We start from the raw sequence: 20,066 nt of genomic DNA on the forward strand, positions 1-20,066 counted from the left end.
CCATGGACACTGGGAAGGCAGTGCATCTCTTGAGTGCAATGACATTACTTAATCTTGGTTCTAGATTCCATTCTGCTTGGGAAACTGCAACAGCTTCTTTAATTGACCATGGCTTTCCATAAAAGTATCGGGTGGTGTGGCCAGGAAGACAGGACAAGCAGGCCCACCACCTCGTAAGGGATGGCCCTGAAGTCAGGACCTGCTGGCTACCCTCTCTGTGGCCAGGGAGCCAGCAGAGGGGATCACACCACGTAAGTAAGGGAAGGCATCAGCCCTGTTTCCTGCCTGAGGGGCAGCCTCAAGGCTGCGGTTCCAGAAGGTGTGGAAGAGCCCAGTCTCTCACAGACAGGTACCAGCAAAATCCCGGGGCCAAGCAGGGAGGCTGGAAGAGTCGGGAAGGCCAGGCTCTGGCCATTGCCTCCAGCATACAGCTGGCTCATACACGCATGCATAGGGCAGATAACTAAGTAACCTTAGAAAGTGGTTTCCTCGTTTCTGTTTTTATTTCTCCCCTTTCGATCTGGTCTTCGGACCTCAAAGTTGTTCCTCTGTACAGTTCTTGTTTCCTATAGTTCTGAGAGGGTGGTTCCATCACAGATGACCAAAGGCTGGACCCCTCTGGCTGTAACGTAGACCTTCCAGTGGGTGGCACCGGCATAGCCTTGAAGGGAAACAGCAACAGGAAAGCAGGTGAATGGCAGGGACTGGGCACACCTGTGGGCACGAACAAGGCAGGTCTGCCTGGCATAAATATGCCGTTATTGGTCTTCTCTGTAACCGGATGTCCAATGGGAGCCACTACGAACCCAAGTGCTTCATCACCACCACTCACCTGGCTAACTATGACTCACAACTCAGCAGATTTACAAAAGCAAGATGCTCTAGATGAGGCTGGTGCTGGGCATCAATTCTCAGACCCATCTCATCTTTCTTGGCAAGAAGATACGATGAGTTCTGAGGGAAGTAGGACCCCCCCATCCAAGTCTCCTAATGTTATCGGTCACATGGCCTCATTATAGAACATCCAGAATCGCTCAGACCAGCACTTCCTAAACTGTGTTCTGCAAATAGTAACATGCTGTTAGGATAGTCCAATGGGTTCTATGGTCAAGGAAGTTTGAGAAACACTAGGTTCCTCTAAGGCTTCTGGAGACTTCTGTACACTAATGTGCACTAGGTAATCACAAGACAGGCAGTTCCCCAAATCAACTGATCCAACAGCCCTATTTGCCAAGGGCTTTTCTAAGGGGCTCCTGTTCCCATCCCTAGGGTCATCAGTGATCTGAAGAACTGTTTAGGAAACACTGACCCTACACTATTTGAGTGGAGTAGGAAGGTAGACTTAAAAGCTTTAAAAACTTGGAACACTTCAATAAACTCCTGATGGAAAATTTTCTAGAGTACAACATACCTTACCCATCATTAAATTGAGAGCACTGAATAGAATTTAACCTCTACTTAGTGACTCAAGAAAGGCCACTATGGGGGTGCGTGAGTGGCTCGGTCGGTTAAGCGTCCGACTTCGGCTCAGATCATGGTCTTGTGGTCCGTGAGTTTGAGCCCCGCATCTGTGCTTGCTTTGGATTCTGTGTCTCCCTCTCTCTCTGCCCCTCCCTCGCTCATACTGTCTCTTTTTCTCAAAAATAAACATTAAAAAAATTTAAAAAAGAAAAAAAGAAAGAAAGAAAGGCCACTATGGGCAGTGACTCATCAACCACGGCAGGTAGATGATGAAGCATTCTTGAAAATGCTTCTCATCACAGGTTTTCTGGTGATGTGTATTCCTGTCCCCTTCCTGTCTGCCTTCAGAGGACAATGCTTACTTCGGCAAAAACCATAGAACCCACTTGTCACAGTGCCATTCTTTAGGGCCCCCCAAAATGCTAGAGCTGTCATCTGTCCTACAAGCACTGAATTATTCTCCTTTGCTGTCAGGGTCCGCATCCTGTGCTCATCTTTAACTGTGGCAGCCGCAGCCATCGCTTCTATTTCTGCCACTGCTTCAGAAGCTCACTGTCCTCCCCAGCCCGCCCTACCCCGTTCTTCTCCCAGACCTGCCCTCTCCCTCTTGTTGTAGTCAGTTCCCCATCCCTTCTCCACGTTGCTGTCCTGCGGCTGGCCTTTCATGCCCACAGGGCTCCTTTCCTTCTCGTCAGCAAGCCAGCCAGTCACAGCCCGGCAGGTTATCATGCCCCGGATTTTCGGCTTTTCATCACTATTCCCACCAGCCTTTGATGCTCAAAGCTTCTTTGATCACTGCCACCCATCCATTTATTCCCCCTAATTCTTTAATTGGCATTCTAGAGGTTTGTGAGATCCAGGAACCTAAAATTTGGATAACTAAGGTGTTTCTGTAGTTGTCTGAACTGTCTGGCATTTGCAGAACATAAGACAGAGACTTTTTCAAGCATAACTACGCACTCTCAAGCCCAAATGCCATCCATACAGGCTTGTGCAATAGACATGCCTCATGGAAGGGTCACTCCGCTACAGGAAAATAGCTTCAAAAACAATTTCTACACAAAAATCCTCTTCTTTGCAGTAATTCCCAGGGGCCAGGCCAGCTGTGCTCCATTATCAGTTAACGCTTAATTTGTGCATGATTTTCATTTCTACATTGAAATAAGTTATGTAACATGGATTAAAGCCTGTCATGGTTTGCAGTCTGTATCCTACTTCCAAATGGGTGAAAGGTTTCCAGGGACTGGGGTCTTCTAAAGAGGTAAAATTAAAAGAAATCAATTGGAAAACCAGTCTGGGCTCTGTCAGGGACCCTAGGCTTCCCCCTAGGCTTTGTGAGGCAGGAAAAACACAGAGGGCAATAGTGATACTTACTATCTGCTTCCGCCAAGAAAACTCTACTGTCAAACTGATTGCTACGGACAGCAGTTGATTCAAACTTGCTTCCTTGGAAAGGATTTTTAGAATATAATGCACAGAATAAGCCACAGTTGGGAAATCATGGAGCCAACGGTGAGTCATGACTGTGAGGCTATGACTTGGCAGTGGGACCCACACGGAAGGGAATATTTCCTCATGGGGTCATTGCCCTTACATACTGCTCGCACTGCGTTATTAGCAAAAGAGACACAGAGAGGGTTTCCTCAAATCTAGAATTGTACCTCCCCTGGCCTGCCCCTGGTGAAGGAGACACTTAAAGCTTGATGCTTTGCCTAGGTGATGGGAGGAACTTGGGATGGTCACCTCTCCTCTCTGGGTCTCAATCTCTCCTCATCTGTAAAATAAAGGATTGCTCTAAAGATTTGCTTCTTTTTTTTTAATGTTTATTTTTGAGAGAGCATGAGTGGAGGAGGGGCAGAGAGAGAGGGAGACAGAGGGTCTGAAGGGGGTTCTGCACTCTGGGCAGGGCTCGAACTCACGAACCGTGAGATCATGACGTGAGCTGCAGTTGGACGCTCAACCGACCGAGTCACCCAGGTGCCCTTAAACATTTTCTATAATGCCTTCTAACTTGAAGTTTCTAAGACCAATGGAACACATCGCACATTCTAAATATATATAAATCGAGGCCCTTCTCTGCTACATTTCCTTATTAGTTGTTCTACCGAGCATAAATACTGACTCTGTCCATAAAGGAATGCTCTTTTTGACTCTATTTAATTGAAGCTTTCTGAAGGCAATATTTAATTCTTAGAATATTTTCTGAGTTAAAAACTACAAAGATCCTGAAACTGACCTTGCCCCTGGGGGCCCCACCTACCAATATCCCCTGGCTCTAGCGGCATCGCCACGGACTGGCAGTGTCTTCGGCACTGGGAGGGAGGGATGAGCTGCAACATGGCCTCGCCGCTGCCAATGATAAATAGGTCATGCATTCTATGCATCTGGAGAGGAAAGAAAAAAAAAAAAAAAACAAGGAAGAAGAGGAAGGAAAAGGAAACAAAATAAAACCCAGTGGCATGGGAGATGAGCGTACACAAATCTGTCCATTATATGGCTCTGAGTTTCATACCAGCCTAAGCAACAAACAGAACCAATAACACAATTCGCGATTATGTCTGAAAGACAAAAACAAACTAGTTTCTCCTAAGCATGGCATCTCCTGATCTTGAGACTAGGGTGAAATCTCTTCTGTGTGTTCTCATAAAGAGACATCCTCAACAAATAGCCCGAATGTAGATCTAGCACGAGCTTCGTAATTCATGACTACTTCTAGCCACAGCTCCAAAGCAGGCTAAAGGCAAATCATCTCAGTGCAATTTAACAGAAGTCTAGCAGAGGCCAACACATAGTGGTCTAAGTACACAATCTTCTGAGGGTCTGGTGTGAGCCAGATTTTTATTTTTTTTATTTTTCTAATATTTATTTATTTTTGAGAGAGACACACAGAGTGTGAGTGGGGGAGGGGCAGAGACAGAGGGGGACACAGAATCCGAAGCAGGCTCCAGGCCCCAAGCTGTCAGCACAGAGCCCGACTCGGGGCTCAAACTCACGAACCGTGAGACCATGACCTGAGGCAAAGTTGGACGCTTAACCAACTGAGCCACCCAGGTACTCCAGCCGGATTTTTTTAGAGAAACAGACAGTCTGCATATCCTTTGGGCAACGTAGTATCATTTCTAGGATATTATTTCTTACTGCCAGAGTTTTGATGAGAATTGAACAGCAGGAAGTTCAAGTTCACTCTTTCGGGCAAGACCTAGGTGAGCAGATCTATCCTGCTACTGACTAAAAAGTAGTGACAGTAAGATTGGCCTCAGAGTTTGAATACCAAGGAGACAACTGGGCTATGCACGCCCACAGGTAACTACTGCACCGTGAGGGATACCACTGCCTCCAACAGGCATTAAGGGCAACCTGCTGTCTCCCAGGAACAGCTGAGAAGGTGGCGTTGGGGTAGGCAGGGAGTAGGGACAAAGGGAGAAGCTGACCTTGCTCAGGCTCCTCTTCCTACCTAGATGGTGACAGAAAACCTTCAGGACCTCCCCTCCCTGTCCCCTCCAGGAACAGCCTTTCTGTGTCCGCATAGCACAAGGGTCCGAAGTCTGACTCCCTGGGCCGTGTCCTGATTTTCTCTTCACCACTTGGGCTTCGAGAGGTTTGGTTTTAGCTCCATCTTCTTGTGTCTCCAACCCTGGGTTCTCTGTTGCTCTCAGAGCAGGCCGTGGCCACGACTCCGTTTCCATGGCAATACTAGAGCCATTCAACTGCCACTGTCATGACAGAAGGAAGACTAACTAAGGAGGACTACTGGCTTGCAAATGACTGGCAGAAGCCCTGACATCTGCGGTCTTGAAGAAATTCCAGAAGACCAAAACCAAGTGGATGTATCTCTTTTTCATACAGGCCCGAGAGGGGGCAGAACCAGGTTCCTCCCCACCCAGGATGGGAAGAAATGGACACCAGGATGGAGCAGGCCAGCCCTGGGCAACACCGTGGACTGGGTGAGGTGGGCCTTGGAGCCCTTCACCTCTTTCCCCAGTGCCTCGCCTCTTACAATCAGACCCCACTTCTCATCTTCTATCCCAAGGTTGCCTCTGGGATCCCAGGCGCACAGACATGTGACTTTACCAGGGTCTAGGGGCCCAGGGATGTGGACAACAGGGCGGAGTAACGAGGCTGAAGAAAAAGGAGAGCCTGGGCCAGGGCGGGGAGCAGATGCTCTAAGAAACCAGACTCTCAGGATTTTTGCCTATTTGGACCACTCCCCTTCCCAAAACATGCTTGCGAACCACAAGATGACTCTGATAGGCGTCTGAGTAACTTAGTATTTACCCTGTTGGCGGGGTTCCTCGGAGTCCCTGTTAAGCAGACTGGTGAAATTAACTTCAGATTCAAGTGGGAAAACCAAGATAAAGATAAAAGCTTTCGCCCCGAATTGTATCATAATTATGAAGATGAACTCATACTGGGGCCCGGAGTTCTAGCTGGGGACAGCAGAATAAACGTCTTTAAAATCTGAGGCAAGATCCCAGCACCTCCACCCTACTGCTGGCAGACAGAAGTTCTTACTCCTAGACAAAATGATTGTTTTTATAGGCTTTGAAATTCCTTTAACACGATTCAGCAAATCTGAAGCCAAACAATAGTATTGGGAGGTTGAAAACACAACCCGGAGTTGGTAGGGGTCACAGTTTGGGAAATTTCATCCTTTTAATTCTTCCAAACCAATCCAAACTCAAAAACGGTCCTCAGGAATGAGACTCAACAAAAGGGCAATTCAGAGAAAAGTAAACAGACACAACTCAGAACGTCTTTTACCCAGTCCACTCGCCCCAGAGGGGTAAAAGTGGGCTCTGGGTACTTGGCCATGGACTGAGCAAGAAGTGTTGCCACCCAAACTAGTCTGCCTGCCTTGGCCACGTGCCCATCAACCCTTTTGTCCCCAAACCTCTCAAGCTTCCTGCTTAGCTAGTTCTCCCCGAAGTTTCTCATTTGTTTATTTCTGGGGAAAGCCAACCTGGGAATTGGGTGGGTAGAGCCCTCCTATTAACTTCCTGTGTCCTTGGGCAAATCATTTACTCTCTCTGGGGCTCAGTGTCCCTAGCCACAAAATGAGTAAGTTGGGGCATTCATTTACGGTTTGCCTGCTTTACACTTTGAGGTAGGGTACTCAGACTAACTGCATGCTTGGGTCCTTTCAAATTTTAGGATTCTACTTCCTAATGTAGAAAAGTAGCTTGCCCCCAAGTGTCTAGAGCAGGAAACAGATCTGCAAGGTAACTAGACTTTAAGCATGCCTTCATAACAGGGCAGGCCACACCAGGTCCCCTGGCAAGCAACAGGCGGAGAACTTCAGGTCATGTGGATGTCCCTTCAAGTCACCCTGAGTTGACACGTAGGGAAGGAAGGGAGTATGACATCAGCCCAGGGGCTAAGTGAGGAAAAGCCTTGACCCAAGTCCTCTCAAAATGTCCTACCTTACTACCCACAATAGGTTCCGGTTGAAGAAGGAAGCACTTTTTTATGGAGGCATCTTTTGGAAATGGCAGGTAGGTGAAAACAGGAAAAAGCTCACGTAAAATGTGTGATCTGTTTAGAGGTCTTCTCCTGTAAAAGTTTGGAAGAGACAGAAGTAATTCAGCTGGGCAAGCCGGCCTCTATCTCCATGACTAACAGAGCTAAGCACGGTGGGAAAACTGTGGGCGGTGGGTAATGAGGGAAAAATATCAGGACAATATCTTAAGTATCAGGTTCATGAGGAACAGTCATGCCAAATCAATTAACTGTGACATGCACAAGCACACACACAACTCCACAGCCACGATTTGTACGTGTGGGTGGGATGTTTATAAAATCCAGCTAAAACAACATATAGAGGAAGGAAATAAACGGTCCATTCATTCTATCTTGGAAAAGAGACTGAAGTAACAGGCCAGGCGGGAGAACAGAAGGGAGGAGGAACGGGCAAAAATCATGAACCTAGGGGCGCCTGGGTGGCGCAGTCGGTTAAGCGTCCGACTTCAGCCAGGTCACGATCTCGCGGTCTGTGAGTTCGAGCCCCGCATCAGGCTCTGGGCTGATGGCTCGGAGCCTGGAGCCTGTTTCCGATTCTGTGTCTCCCTCTCTCTCTGCCCCTCCCCCGTTCATGCTCTGTCTCTCTCTGTCCCAAAAATAAATAAAAAACGTGGGAAAAAAAAAAAAATCATGAACCTAAGGCGCTGTGGCATGCGGTGGGAAGCCTGACTAGTTAAAGTGAGTATTCAATCATGCAAATCAATGCATAAGTAAGAAATCAAATAAAGGTTTAAGAAAGACAAAAGCATTGAGAAATTATCTAACAAAAAGGTCCAAAAAAAAAGCCATTTTAATTCTCTTTTGGAATGGTTCTAGATGGAAACTGGCTTTCTTTTCTTCTAGACAGAAACCTTCACCCCAAAAAACAGACCATGTCTTCTATAGGACACAGGAAGAAATGGGAAGACAGACCTGTGTTTCAATCCTGCCTGGGTGACCTTAAGGAAGGTACTTAACCTCTCTGACCCCCACTTTTCTGATCTGAAAATGACAATGATAATTCCTACTTCCTAGAGCTATTATGAGCATCACCAATGAGCAACAGGCACTAACCACCATCCCACACTGCCTGGCACAAACAAGGTGCCAGGAAATGAAGCTTCCCTTCCATTCTTCAGGCTTTCTCGTTAGCCCTCCAATGCTCAGGAGGCATTCTGCGTAAAAACATGCGCAGAGATAAACTGTGATGCTATTAGGCAATGTCAGTGTCCACTCGTGGTGACAGCCCTTTCGAGGCACCTCTTCGACTTCATCCTCTTTATCTCCCATCACTGGTTTTTCAACAGCGAGCTCCTGAGTATTGTCTGACTCGAAGAGGGTACTGTAGAGTGTTTACACAATGCGGGGCATGGGAGGGTCTCAGAGGTACTGTTTGGACCTTCAGTCTGCCCCCTTGCCACCACACGCAGACAAAGTGCCCTTTCCCGCACTCACCATGGATAAGGAAATGGGAGCCACCGCTCAGGAAGGCAGCGCCACCACTTGGTGAAAAGCCCTTCGGGGAAGCCCTCTGCCACCTCCGGGTACTGGCACAAAAAATGCTGAAGCTCCTCTGGCAGCAAGAGCTGGCCCGTCTTGACAAGGTGGACAAGAGCGAGACAAAATAACACAGAATTACTTATCAGGAATGTCACAGAGCTTGCTGCCTTCTGGGCATCGAACAGATCATCTGTCAGGGGGAGAAGCGCGTTCCTTGCTCACCTTGATCACCAGAGGATGGAGTCTCTCAAATTTCTTCGGGGTGTCTTCCAGGAGCATCACCTTGAGGAGTAATTTCTGAGCACAGCCACTGCAGTTGGCAGGGATGGGGTCCGACTCATTCTGCTCACAACTGTTTGCCCACCAAGAGTCAAAGTCTGCGACAGGAAGGGAAGTGGAGAAGGCAGATACAGGAAGAACACAGCGGGTAAATCTAGTAGCCTCAGCAGTGAAAGCAAAAAGGAGAGATATAATAGTAATTTTTAAAAGCTAACAATGATAAGTACTGGTGACCTCTGAAAAGATACATATGAAATAGGTAGCCTCTGAGGAAGGGGCAGAGGGCACAGGGGATGGGGTAGGAAGGAGAGGTTATGTTCTTCTTTATAATCTTCTATACTTTACAGAAAATATTTTTTTAACACGTATATGTATCTCCTAAGTCAAAGCAGCAACGTCGACCAGTTGGTATATTCAGTGACGTGGGGCTGGAGAGGTAAATCTTCCACTGTTTTCTAACCCGTGACCCAAGCGTCTGAAAGTCTACAGCACTTGGGGGAGGGGCCGGCAAAAGTCCCATCATCAGTGATGAGCCCCACTGCGTGTCTTCTCCAAGTGGAGGTCAGGATGACTCTGGGAAAGGGAGAGCAAGAAAAGGGTGCAGAGAGAAGGGATGGAGAGGAGACGGGACATTTCAGGGGCCCATCTCTGGAGCAAAGTGAGTTGCATGTGCCCATCAGACAGTGCTCTGTCCTGGCTCAGAAGTGGGTAAGGGCTACTAACCATGGTTTCTACCCCTCCAAGGGCTGCAGGTTGGTCAGCAAGGGAAGAAGGGCCCACCAGCCCCTGATGTGAGTGCTAGTTGCCTGCCCACCCCCTATTCCTGGCTGGTCCTCCTCTGAAGGGTTGGCTCCCTCTCTACACATCCCTTCTCAGTTTCCCTCCTTTCCTCCTCCCTCCCTCTGACACTGTTCTGTTGATAGTGTTATTGCATTATTTCTTGTTTGTGTTCTGTTCCACTCTGGGTTTCATCTGTGTTCTTGGAGATTGTTCTTATGATAAACTCTAGTTTGGATCCAAAATGCTTTCACCAGATGGTTTCTGATTAAAACCCAATGGAAACCGAATCGGGAGAAAGCCTAGAACAAAAGATAAACAGACCACCAAATGGGGCTGAAATGAAATCAATTCTCTGAACCAATAAACACACTTGGAAAATGACTCTTAACCAGAAAACATTTGCTGTGGCCGGCAGCGAGGGCTTTTTCCATGTTTTCTTTTTATTTTTTATTTTTTTATTTTTTTTTATTTAAAAAAAAATTTTTTTTTCAACGTTTTTTATTTTATTTTTGGGACAGAGAGAGACAGAGCATGAACAGGGGAGGGGCAGAGAGAGAGGGAGACACAGAATCGGAAACAGGCTCCAGGCTCCGAGCCATCAGCCCAGAGCCTGACGCGGGGCTCGAACTCACGGACCGCGAGATCGTGACCTGGCTGAAGTCGGACGCTTAACCGACTGCGCCACCCAGGCGCCCCTTTCCATGTTTTCTTAAGGCAGTAGTAGCGGGGCGGAGGAAATCCCCACCAGGGAAGGACTGTGTTTGTTCTCAGCACGTCTCCTGAGGACCCTCCAAACACCCTCCATCTCCTGCAGACAGATCCTGTGTTCCTTGAGGAGGCTGTCACCTCCCCTCCTCACCTGCCTTAATTGTGGACAGACTGTCACAGCCAGGAGACAATGCTGCACCCTTAAGCCTGCCAGGGGCCTCCAAGGACACCCGGGAACCCTTCAATGGCACCTGTTTTGGTGGCACACTGAGGCTGCAAAGTTATCCTTATTTTTCTTTCTGGAATATTTTCAAATGTTCCTGATTAGAGGTCAAATATGAATTCCTACCTAAATACAAGAACTTTGGGTAATGGACATACAGTGAGGCATAAATAATCTAAACATGTTATACTTATACAGCATTTCAGTTTCCAAAATCCTCACGAGGGAGAGGGAAGGAAGGGGACAGTGCCAGGCCCGGTGCTGGTCACCATCGCGTGCTGTATCATTTACCTGTTGCCCTAGAATTACTGAGGAGGCAGCGTTATTCTCCATTTACAGATGAGCAAACAGAGAGTGACAGGAGACAGGCGCTAACCATGAGTTCCCAACTGGGGAAGAGCACAGAGGGGGCGGCGGGGGAAACGAGAAAAGTAGCTGTGGAGGAAGGCCATGATGCAGGCTTCCAGGGCATGAAGCACATCTGACTCTGAGCAAAACAAGGAACCATCAAAGGCCTTGGGCAGGGATTTCCTGATGCTTTAGGAAGGTTATTCTGGATTGTGACTTAGAGTGAGAAGAGACAGGCTGGGCAGAGGACGACTGGGTTTTACTTTGTTTTTGTCTTTTTGGCGGTGGGTGGGGTGGCGGAACTTGTCCTGTGATGAGAGGTGAAATATAATGAGGTAAACTGAGGCAGCAAAGACAAAATCTACAGATCTAAGCAGTACTGCAAAGGGGCACCTGGGTGGCTCAGTCAGTTAAGCGTCTAACTTTAGCTCAGGTCATGATCTTGCAGTTTGTGAGTTCAAGCCCTGCGTCGGGCTCTGTGCTGACAGCTCAGAGCCTGGAACCCGCTTTGGATTCTGTCTCCCTCTCTCTCTGTCCCTCACCTGCTCGCACTGTCTCTGTCTCTCTCAAGAATAAACGTTTTTATTAAAAATAAAATAAAATAAGATAAAATAAGGTAAAAATAAAATAAAATATAAGCAGTGCTACAAGAATGCCTCTGCAGCTGAGACTGCCTGAATGCACCTCGTCTAAGAGAGCCCGGACACAGGAGACGCCAGACACCTGCAGATTCATTATGACATTTTTCTGCGGTCATGCATCATATTCTGACGGAATCAGTTAGGTATGGCAATCTCCCCAGGAGATAAGAGTCATGTGTCAGGAGAAAGGGGGCATCTTCTCTCAATTTATAAAGGTGCCTCAAGAGCTAGCAGTGAGCAGTTCTGAACCTCAGAGCACAGACACATTATTTTAACTGTAACTTAGTTAATTTCAGTTTTATTCTGAACTTTAGATATTCTTGGGATTTCCAGGTAGAGATGCTTTCAGAAGCAGGTGGAAGAAGAAAACCCTGGGAAGAAAAATCAGGAAAGAAAAAGAAAGAATAGAGTACTAAAAAGTGGACTCAATAAGATGGCAGAATATAAGACATTCACATCCAGACACAGGAACATCAATTACTTCTTACTCTCCTGGCCACAGTCATTTAAAAATTGGAACGGAAAATGGCCTCTTTCACAACCAGCAATAAATTTAACAAGAAGGGCATAACATAAGACCTGAATAAATAAACATATCATACCGCGATCTTGGGCAGGAAGGCTAAATACTACAAAGACGCCAAGTCTACCCAAAAGTATATTCAATAGAACTTGGATAGGTTCCCACCAGAGTTTGCTTCTGATGAAGGTAGGAGTAGGGTGAGGCTGTGACAATCTCATTCTGAAGTTCATCTACAAGAGTAAATGTATAAGAACAGGCAATAATCCATTCCCTGCCCCAAGTAACTCTGGAAATAATTTAAGGGCCAGAAGGCATTCTAGGTAATACAAATGAATTACAAAGTATGGTCACTGCTTAAAATCTATAGAGGACACCCCCCGCAGGCACAGATACCATTAAAGAATACATTAAGAGGGTGCCTGGGTGGCTCAGTCCGTTAAGCATCTGACTTCAGGTCGATCTCGCAGTCCGTGGGTTCAAGCCCCACATCGGGCTCCATGCTGACAGTTTGGAGCCTGGAGCCTGCTTTGGATTCTGTGTCCACCTCTCTCTCTGCCCCTCCCCAGCTTACCCTCTGTCTCTGTCTCTCAAAAATGAATAAACTTAAAAAAAAAAAACAATTAAAAAAAAAGAATACATTAAGAGCCTCATATGATACACCTCAGGCAGATGGTGGACCTGAGGACCCTCACCCCTCACTGCTCATGAGTCACTGGACGGCTCGAGCCTCTCTCCATGCTGGGCATAAAGAAGGCAAAACTGGAGGGAAAGAGCATTATTTTATTTCTCCATGTAGATAAAACATTTAAAAAAAAAAAAAAAAGGCGCCTGGGTGGCCCCGTCGGTTGAGCGACCGACTTCAGCTCAGGTCATGATCTCACAGTTTGTGAGTTCAAGCCCCGCGTCAGGCTCTGTGCTGACAGCTCGGAGCCTGGACCCTGCTTCAGATTCTGTGTGTCCTCCCCTCTCTGCCCCTCCCCCAGTCATGCTCTGTCTCTGTCTCAGAAATAAACATTAAAAAAAATTAAAAAAAAAAAACAGCTTTATTGAGGTTTAATTCCCAGACCATAAAATTCATTCATTTAAAGTGTACAATTCATTGGCTTTTAGTATATTCACACAGTTGAATAACTATCACCATTATCTAATTATAAAACATTTTTATTACCCTAAAAAGAAACCCCATGCCTATTAGTAGACACTTCCCATTCTAACCCCCCTGCCGCCAGCCCTAGGCAACTACTCATCTTTTAGTGTCCATGCATTTGCATATCCTGATATCTCAAATAAATGGAATTGTACAATATAGGGTCTTTTTTGTCTGGCTTCTTTAATTTAGCATGTTTTCTGGGTTCATCCATGGTACAGTGCATATCAAATGTTCTTTCCTTTCTATTTTCAGGTAATATTCCATTACGTGGATATACTACATTTTGCCTATTCATTCATATGTTGCTGGACATTTCTACTTTGGGGCTACTACGGACAATGCTTCTATGAACATTTGCATACAAGTTTTTGTGTGGACATGTGTTTCCAATTCTGCTGTGTACACACCTAGGAGTGGAATTACTAGGTCACTTAATAACTCTGTGTTGAATTTTCCAAGGAACTGCCAAACTTTTCCAAAGCAGCTGCGCTAGTTTACATTCCCATTATCTGCATATCTTTTTTTTGGAGAAATGTCTATTCAAATCTTTTGCCCATTTTCAGTTGGCTTATTCGTCTAATATCGTACGGTAAGAGCTGTAGACAATAAAGTGTTGAATAAGAAAAAAATGAGGAACTTGCGCTACTAAGTATAAAAACGTATAGCAGCATTCTAGAAATCTACTGTGATTCAGAAAGTACCGTCAATCCTCATTATTTACAGACTCTGATCTGTGAACCTGCCTACTCTCTGAAATTTATTTGTAACCCCAATCAATTCCTGTGGTAATGCAGAGGGGCGAACTCTAGTAGCTGAGGTGGAAGGAGACAACACTCTACCTTTTTGCTTCACCTTCGAACTGTAAACGAGTGTCCTTTTGGCTACTTGGTGCCACGGTTTTCGCATTCTTATTGTGGTTTTGCAGTTCAGAATGGCTCCCAAGGATGCTGTGTGTTTGTGGGGACGGGGTATATGGGAACTCTCTGCACTTTCTACTTAACTTTGCTATGAACCCAAAACTCAACAAATAGTTCACTAATTAAAAAATGGTCTCGGAGCACAGTGCTAAAGTACTCTCGGGGCGCCTGGGTGGCTCAGTCGGTTGAGCGGCCGACTTCGGCTCGGGTCATGATCTCGCGGTCCGTGAGTTCGAGCCCTGCATCGGGCTCTGTGCTGACCACTCAGAGCCTGGAGCCTGTTTCAGATTCTGTGTCTCCCTCTCTCTGACCCTCCCCTGTTCATGCTCTGTCTCTCCCTGTCTCAAAATTAAATAAAAGGTTAAAAAAAATTAAAAAAAAAAAAATAAAGTACTCTCTAGTGCTCCTAAGTGCAAACAGGCTGTGATGTGCCTTCCAGGGAAAATACATGTGTTGGGTAAGCTTTGTTTAGGCAGGAGTTATAGTGCTTGTTGACGTGAATTCAGTGTTAATGAATCAACAATATATATTAAATAAGGTATCTTTAAACAAAAATATACATAAAACAAAGTCAGGTATTCATCACTTGATGAAAATGTGCCCAGAGACTCTCAGGAACCTAACTCTGATTTTCCCTAGGGGCAATGGGTCAGTAATTAGTAATTACTAATTAGTAACTAGTGCAAACACTAATTCAGTGTCTGCAGGGACTTCATAAAACATAACTACAGAAAATAATGAGAATTGACTGTATCTTCTTATAAAGCAACAGAAAGTTTGCATAGACTTTATGAAACATAACTATTGCAAATAATAAGAACTATGTTCTTGTAAAGTAAGAGACAAAATGTTTAATAACACAGAATAAAGAATGCAGTAACAAATCCAGCACAGACAGACAGACACACACACACACACACGCGTGAGAATATTTGATTTGTGATAAAGGTCAGTTTCAATTCAGTGAAGAAAGGATGAATGCAATAAATGATGTTGGGACAATTCACAGTAATTCACAGAAAAATAAATATAAATGGTCTATAAAACATATGAAAAGATATCCAACTGCAATAATAGTAAAAAAAATACATCTTAAAATAAGATACCATTCTTTAGTTTTCTAACTGGCAAAACAGTGACAATATCCAGTCCTGGTGAGCAACATATACTGTTAATGAAAGTTGGTATAAGTTTATGAAGACAATCTGGGTGGTATTTATTAAAATTGAAAATGCCCTTTAACCCAGCTATTCTACTTCTAAGAATCTATTACAGGAATAATAGTATATGTATATATGGGGGCACCTGGGTGGCTCAATCAGTTAAGCATCCAACTTCGGCTCCGGTCATGATCTCAGTTTGTGAGTTTGAGCCCTGCATCAGGCTCTCTGCTGTCAGCACAGAGCCTGCTTCAGATCCTCTGTCCTCCTCACTCTCTGCCCCTCCCCCATTTGCATGCACACTCTCAAAAATAAATTTAAAAAAACTTTTTAAAGGAACGTATATATGAATGTCCCAGGTGCATTTTATAACAGCAAAAAAACAAAAAAAAACAAAAAACTAGAAATTTAAATTATGGAACAGTCACAGAATGGAATAGTATAAGATCCTGAAAAATGTGTATACTGGGTTGAATAGTGTCCCTCTCAAATTCAAGTCTTTCTGGAACCTCAGAACGTGACCACAATTGAAAACAGAATCTTTGCAGATGTAACCAATTAAGATGAAGTCGTACTGAAGTAGAATGGGCCTTAAACCTAATCTGAATGGTATCCGTATGAGAAGGTAAGAGGATACAAAAGACATATGGAGGAAAGATGGCCATGTAAAGATGGCCACAGAGACTGGGGTTCTGCTATCATGGCCAGGGGATACCAAGGATTTCTGGCAATCACCAGAAGCAGGCAAAGAAGAATCTTCCCTAGAGATAGTACAGTCTTACTGAGATCTTGATTTAGGGGAGAGAGGCAGAGGGAGAAAGAGAGAATCCTAAGTAGGTTCCAAGCCCAGCACAGAGTCCAACACGGGGCTTGATCCCATAACCCTGGGATCATGACCTGAGCAGAAAACAAGAGCCAGATGCTCAACCAATTGAGCTATCCAGGCACCCCAGATTTACTGTTGTTTTAAGCCACCCAACTTCTGGTAGTAGCCGGAAGTATTTACGCAAGCTACATAAGACCTTTTTCTATGTGTGCGTGTGTACCCAAAAGTATATCTATCTGTACAGCCATGGAAAAACTCAGAAGGATGTGTATCAAATTATTACCAGGGGTTGGTTTGGTGGAAGAGTTAAAGGGATCAAGAGAAATTTTACTTTATTAAAAGTGTATTTTTAAACATAAAAATCTTATACCTTTTTATTGTCTTTGTATGGGTTTTATGTATTTTTCAAATAGAAATGTCTTTGGAGGCCATGAAAACTTATGAAATGGAGGGTTCAGTCATCTTAAGAAGGCAGGCCTCTGGAGAGGTACTCTACAGGAGCAGAGACACTGACCAGGCTGGCGTCCAGCAAAGGAAGAGGGGAAGTAATGAGGAAAAGGGATCACTGGAATGGGGTAACTTATGCCATCCATCTGAACTAGGGGAGCCAATCTTCAAAAGGAAGAGCTACTTTTGATTTCTCTACAGCCCTGAGATCACCAAGGTGGATAAAGAAAGTGTTTATATTTTGGTGGGAAGGGACTGGGGAATCGCCAGGCAGTGAACTGTCTGGGTGTGTATGGGGTGTATGGTTGGGGTGCTTCCTCCCCTTCCCACAAAATGCCCCAAAAAGGAGGAGTACCCAGACTTCCAACCTGGCCTCTATCTTTCCAGATAGGATGGCTTCACCTGATATGTTCGCTATACAATCGGCTGGAACCATGATAGCACAAAGTGAGCAAAATCCCATCCTGGAAAATAGCCAGCGGCACAGAGCAGACCATTCCATGCCACTCCAGGACAGAGCTCTTCTCTGGCCACCTTACCTGCTGCATGTGCCTTCTTTCCAGCCTTCCCTCTCTTTCTATCCACTCTTCCTGCAGCAGCAGACAGAAAGGCCCATGGAAGTTGGATGGTAACTTCCTAACTTTCTTTTAATGTCCAAGGTTTCTTTGCTCCAAAAAAAATCTCCTTATAATAGCTATTTTAAATTTTAAAAGAAATTTTAAATTTTTAAAATTTAAAATTTTAAAATTAATTTTAAATGTGACAGAGAAGTGAAACCCCACATATTACACACATACACTGGAATATTACTCAGTTATAAAAAAGAATGAGATCTTGCCATTTGTAACAACATGGGTGGACCAAGAGGGTACTGTGGCTAAGTGAAATTAAGTCAGACAGACAAAGATGAATACTATATGATTTCATTTACATGTGGAATCAAAAAAAAAAAAGGGGGGGGGGGCACCTGGGTGGCTCAGTCAGTCGAGCGTCCGACTTTGGCTCAGGTCATGATCTCACAGTTCGTGAGTTTGAGCCCCGCGTCGGGCTCTGTGCTGACAGCTCAGAGCCTGAAGCCTGCTTCAGACTCTGTGTCTCGCTCTCTCTCTGCCCCTCCCCTGCTCATGCTCTGTCTCTGTCTCAAAAATAAATTAAAAAAATTAAAAAATTTTTTTAAAAACAGGCAGCAAGAGACTCAAAAAAACAGAGAACAAACTGATAGTTGCCAGAAGGAAGGGGGATGAGAGGAATGGGCAAAATGGGTAAAGGGGGCTGAGATACAGGGTTCCAGTTATGGAATGAGTAAGTCATGAGGATGAAAGGTAAAGCATAGGGGATACAGTCAGTTGTACTGTATTAGCCTTGTGTGGTGACAGATGGCAGCTACACTTGTGGTGAGCACAGCATAAAGTGCAGACTTGTCCAATAACTATGTTGTACACCTGAAACTAACGTAACATTGTAGATCAATTACACTTCAACTTTAAATTTTTTTAATGTTTATTTATTTTTTGAGAGACAGACAGACAGCATGAGCAGGGGAGGGGCAGGGAAAGAGGGAAACACAGAATCTGAAGCAGGCTCCAGGCTCTGAGCTGTCAGCACAGACCCCGACGTGGGGCTCGAACCCGAGCCATGAGACTGTGACCCGAGCTGAAGTCGGATGCTTAACAGACTGAGCCACCCAGGTGCCCCTATACTGCTATTTTAAAAAATGGACTCTAGAGGCACCTGGGTGGCTCTGTCGGGGTCCGACTCTTGATTTCAGCTCAAGTTATGATCTCGCGGTTCATGAGATAGAGCCTTGCACTGGGGTCCATGCTGACAGTGCAGAGCCTGCTTGGAATTCTCTCTCTCTGCCCCACCCCTGCTCACAGATGTGTGTTCTCTCTCAAATAAACTTAAAAAAAAAAAAATATATATATATATATATACATGTACGTGTGTGTGTATGTATGTGTGTGTGTGTGTATATATACATATATATATATTTTTTTTAAGTGGACTCTAAACATGAGACTTTAGGTTAGTCAACCCCCTTGCATATCAAGTTTCCTCATCTTTGGAAGGGACAGAAAAATGGTAACTACCTCTGTAATTGTTGTAAGGACTGAGAAAATACACAACATAGTACATGGCACAGTGCCTCCTACACAGTAAGTGCTTGACATATTTGTTATCATCACCTCAAATTTTATTTGCAAATAAAATAGTAGGGCATTTTCTGAGGTCCAAGCAGTTCATCTTTGGGTACTAGCCTAGACCCTGCTTTGGTCCTCAGTTCTAAGTCATTGAATGATCTACTCCTAAAACCACTTGATATTGCTGGATCGACTCCAACCTTCCCTTGAAAGGTCATGGATATGTAAAGTTCCAATTATGCAGTACAGATACAGAGATACACTTCTCCATTGTATATGAGACTATCTCAGACCTCCTCAGCATCAATGGGTGTCATAATTAAAAATTATAAATGCCTAGGGGCACCTGGCTGGCTTAGTCGATAAAGCATGAGACTCTTGATCACAAGGTTGTGAGTTCAAGCCCTGTGTGGGATGTAGAGATTACTTAAAAATAAGATCTTTCAAAAAAAATTCTTCTTTAATGTTTATTTAGTTTTGAGAGCGAGAGACAGAAACAGAGTGTGAGCAGGGGAGGGGCAGAGAGAGAGGGAGATACAGAATCGGAAGCAGGCTCCAGGCTCTGAGCTGTCAGCACACAGCCCGAAGCGGGGCTTGAACCCACGAACCGTGAGATCATGACCGAGCCAAAGTCAGACGCTCGATCGACTGAGCCACCCAGGTGCCCCAAAAATAAAACCTTAAAAAAAAAATTTCTGATGTCCCAAGTAAACAAATTGGGCCTAACATGCAGGAGCCTGGCTTGGCTGAGGGCAAAGATAGCAGACAGTGAGTGTGGTGTGATGGAGAGAACACCATACTAGAATTAAGAAATAAAGGTTCGAGTGCCAGTGAGGCATTTTTAGCTGGGTGAACAAGTTACTTCACCTTTCCTGTCCTCAATTCCCTCTTTACAAAACAAGGCTATGTACTAGATCAGTGCTAAAGTTCCTCTTTAGCTCTAAGACTCAGTGATTCCATGGAAGGATGAAAGCCAAGAGGATGGCTGGTAGGATCAATGTGGACATAAAGATATGAGGTCGGGACTTGGGGGGGACTAAGAATGTGACCGTGAAGGGAAAACTATGGGTTAATCAGATAAAGGATTAAGTCAAACAAGTCACACATTACCCATAAGGCTGTAGACTGGGAAGATGAGCTGGGCGGAATGCCTAGGAAAAGACTAGTTCAGGAAAATTCTAGAGGGCCAGGGCCCGGAGGATGGTTTATCTTTGGACATGCAATGCCAGCCAGAAAAACCTTGTTCTGGGCACCAGGGAGTGGAAAGGAGGCATCTGGTGAGCTGAGAGAGAGCACAGAACTCCCAAATCAAACTAAAAGCTAGATTCTGTGGGTATAGTGTATAGCGACACCCTACTCACAGCAGAGGCTAAGAGCTCAGACTGCGAGGATAGGATGGGTTTGAATCATGGTTCCATGACTTAGTAGCCTTAGGACCTCAGGCAAGTGACATAATGTCACTGTCC

General features: G+C 45.1%; 1 protein-coding gene and 1 long non-coding RNA gene across 6 annotated transcripts in view; one reads left to right on the top strand and one right to left on the bottom strand.

The window, feature by feature from the left end:
• Positions 1-484: 484 nt before the first annotated feature.
• Positions 485-20,066, bottom strand: part of CB2H6orf89 (chromosome B2 C6orf89 homolog) — a 40,576-nt gene continuing 20,994 nt past the window's right edge. For all 5 annotated transcript variants that reach the window (XM_049653362.1, XM_049653363.1, XM_049653364.1 and 2 more), the window contains 5 exons: positions 8,680-8,834; positions 8,413-8,552; positions 6,882-7,011; positions 3,722-3,845; positions 485-661 (listed from right to left, as the gene is read on the bottom strand). In XM_049653362.1, coding sequence (XP_049509319.1) covers positions 567-661; positions 3,722-3,845; positions 6,882-7,011; positions 8,413-8,552; positions 8,680-8,834 — 644 coding nt within the window. In that variant the 3' untranslated portion in view covers positions 485-566. The remainder of the gene's footprint in view (positions 662-3,721; positions 3,846-6,881; positions 7,012-8,412; positions 8,553-8,679; positions 8,835-20,066) is intronic.
• Positions 5,174-14,181, top strand: LOC125938302 (uncharacterized). Its single transcript, XR_007462664.1, has 4 exons — positions 5,174-5,405; positions 6,899-6,953; positions 7,822-7,926; positions 13,362-14,181. It is a non-coding gene; the product is annotated as an uncharacterized LOC125938302 (long non-coding RNA).

Source organism: Panthera uncia, assembly GCF_023721935.1.
Source record: "Panthera uncia isolate 11264 chromosome B2 unlocalized genomic scaffold, Puncia_PCG_1.0 HiC_scaffold_24, whole genome shotgun sequence".
Taxonomy (NCBI): Eukaryota; Metazoa; Chordata; class Mammalia; order Carnivora; family Felidae; genus Panthera; species Panthera uncia.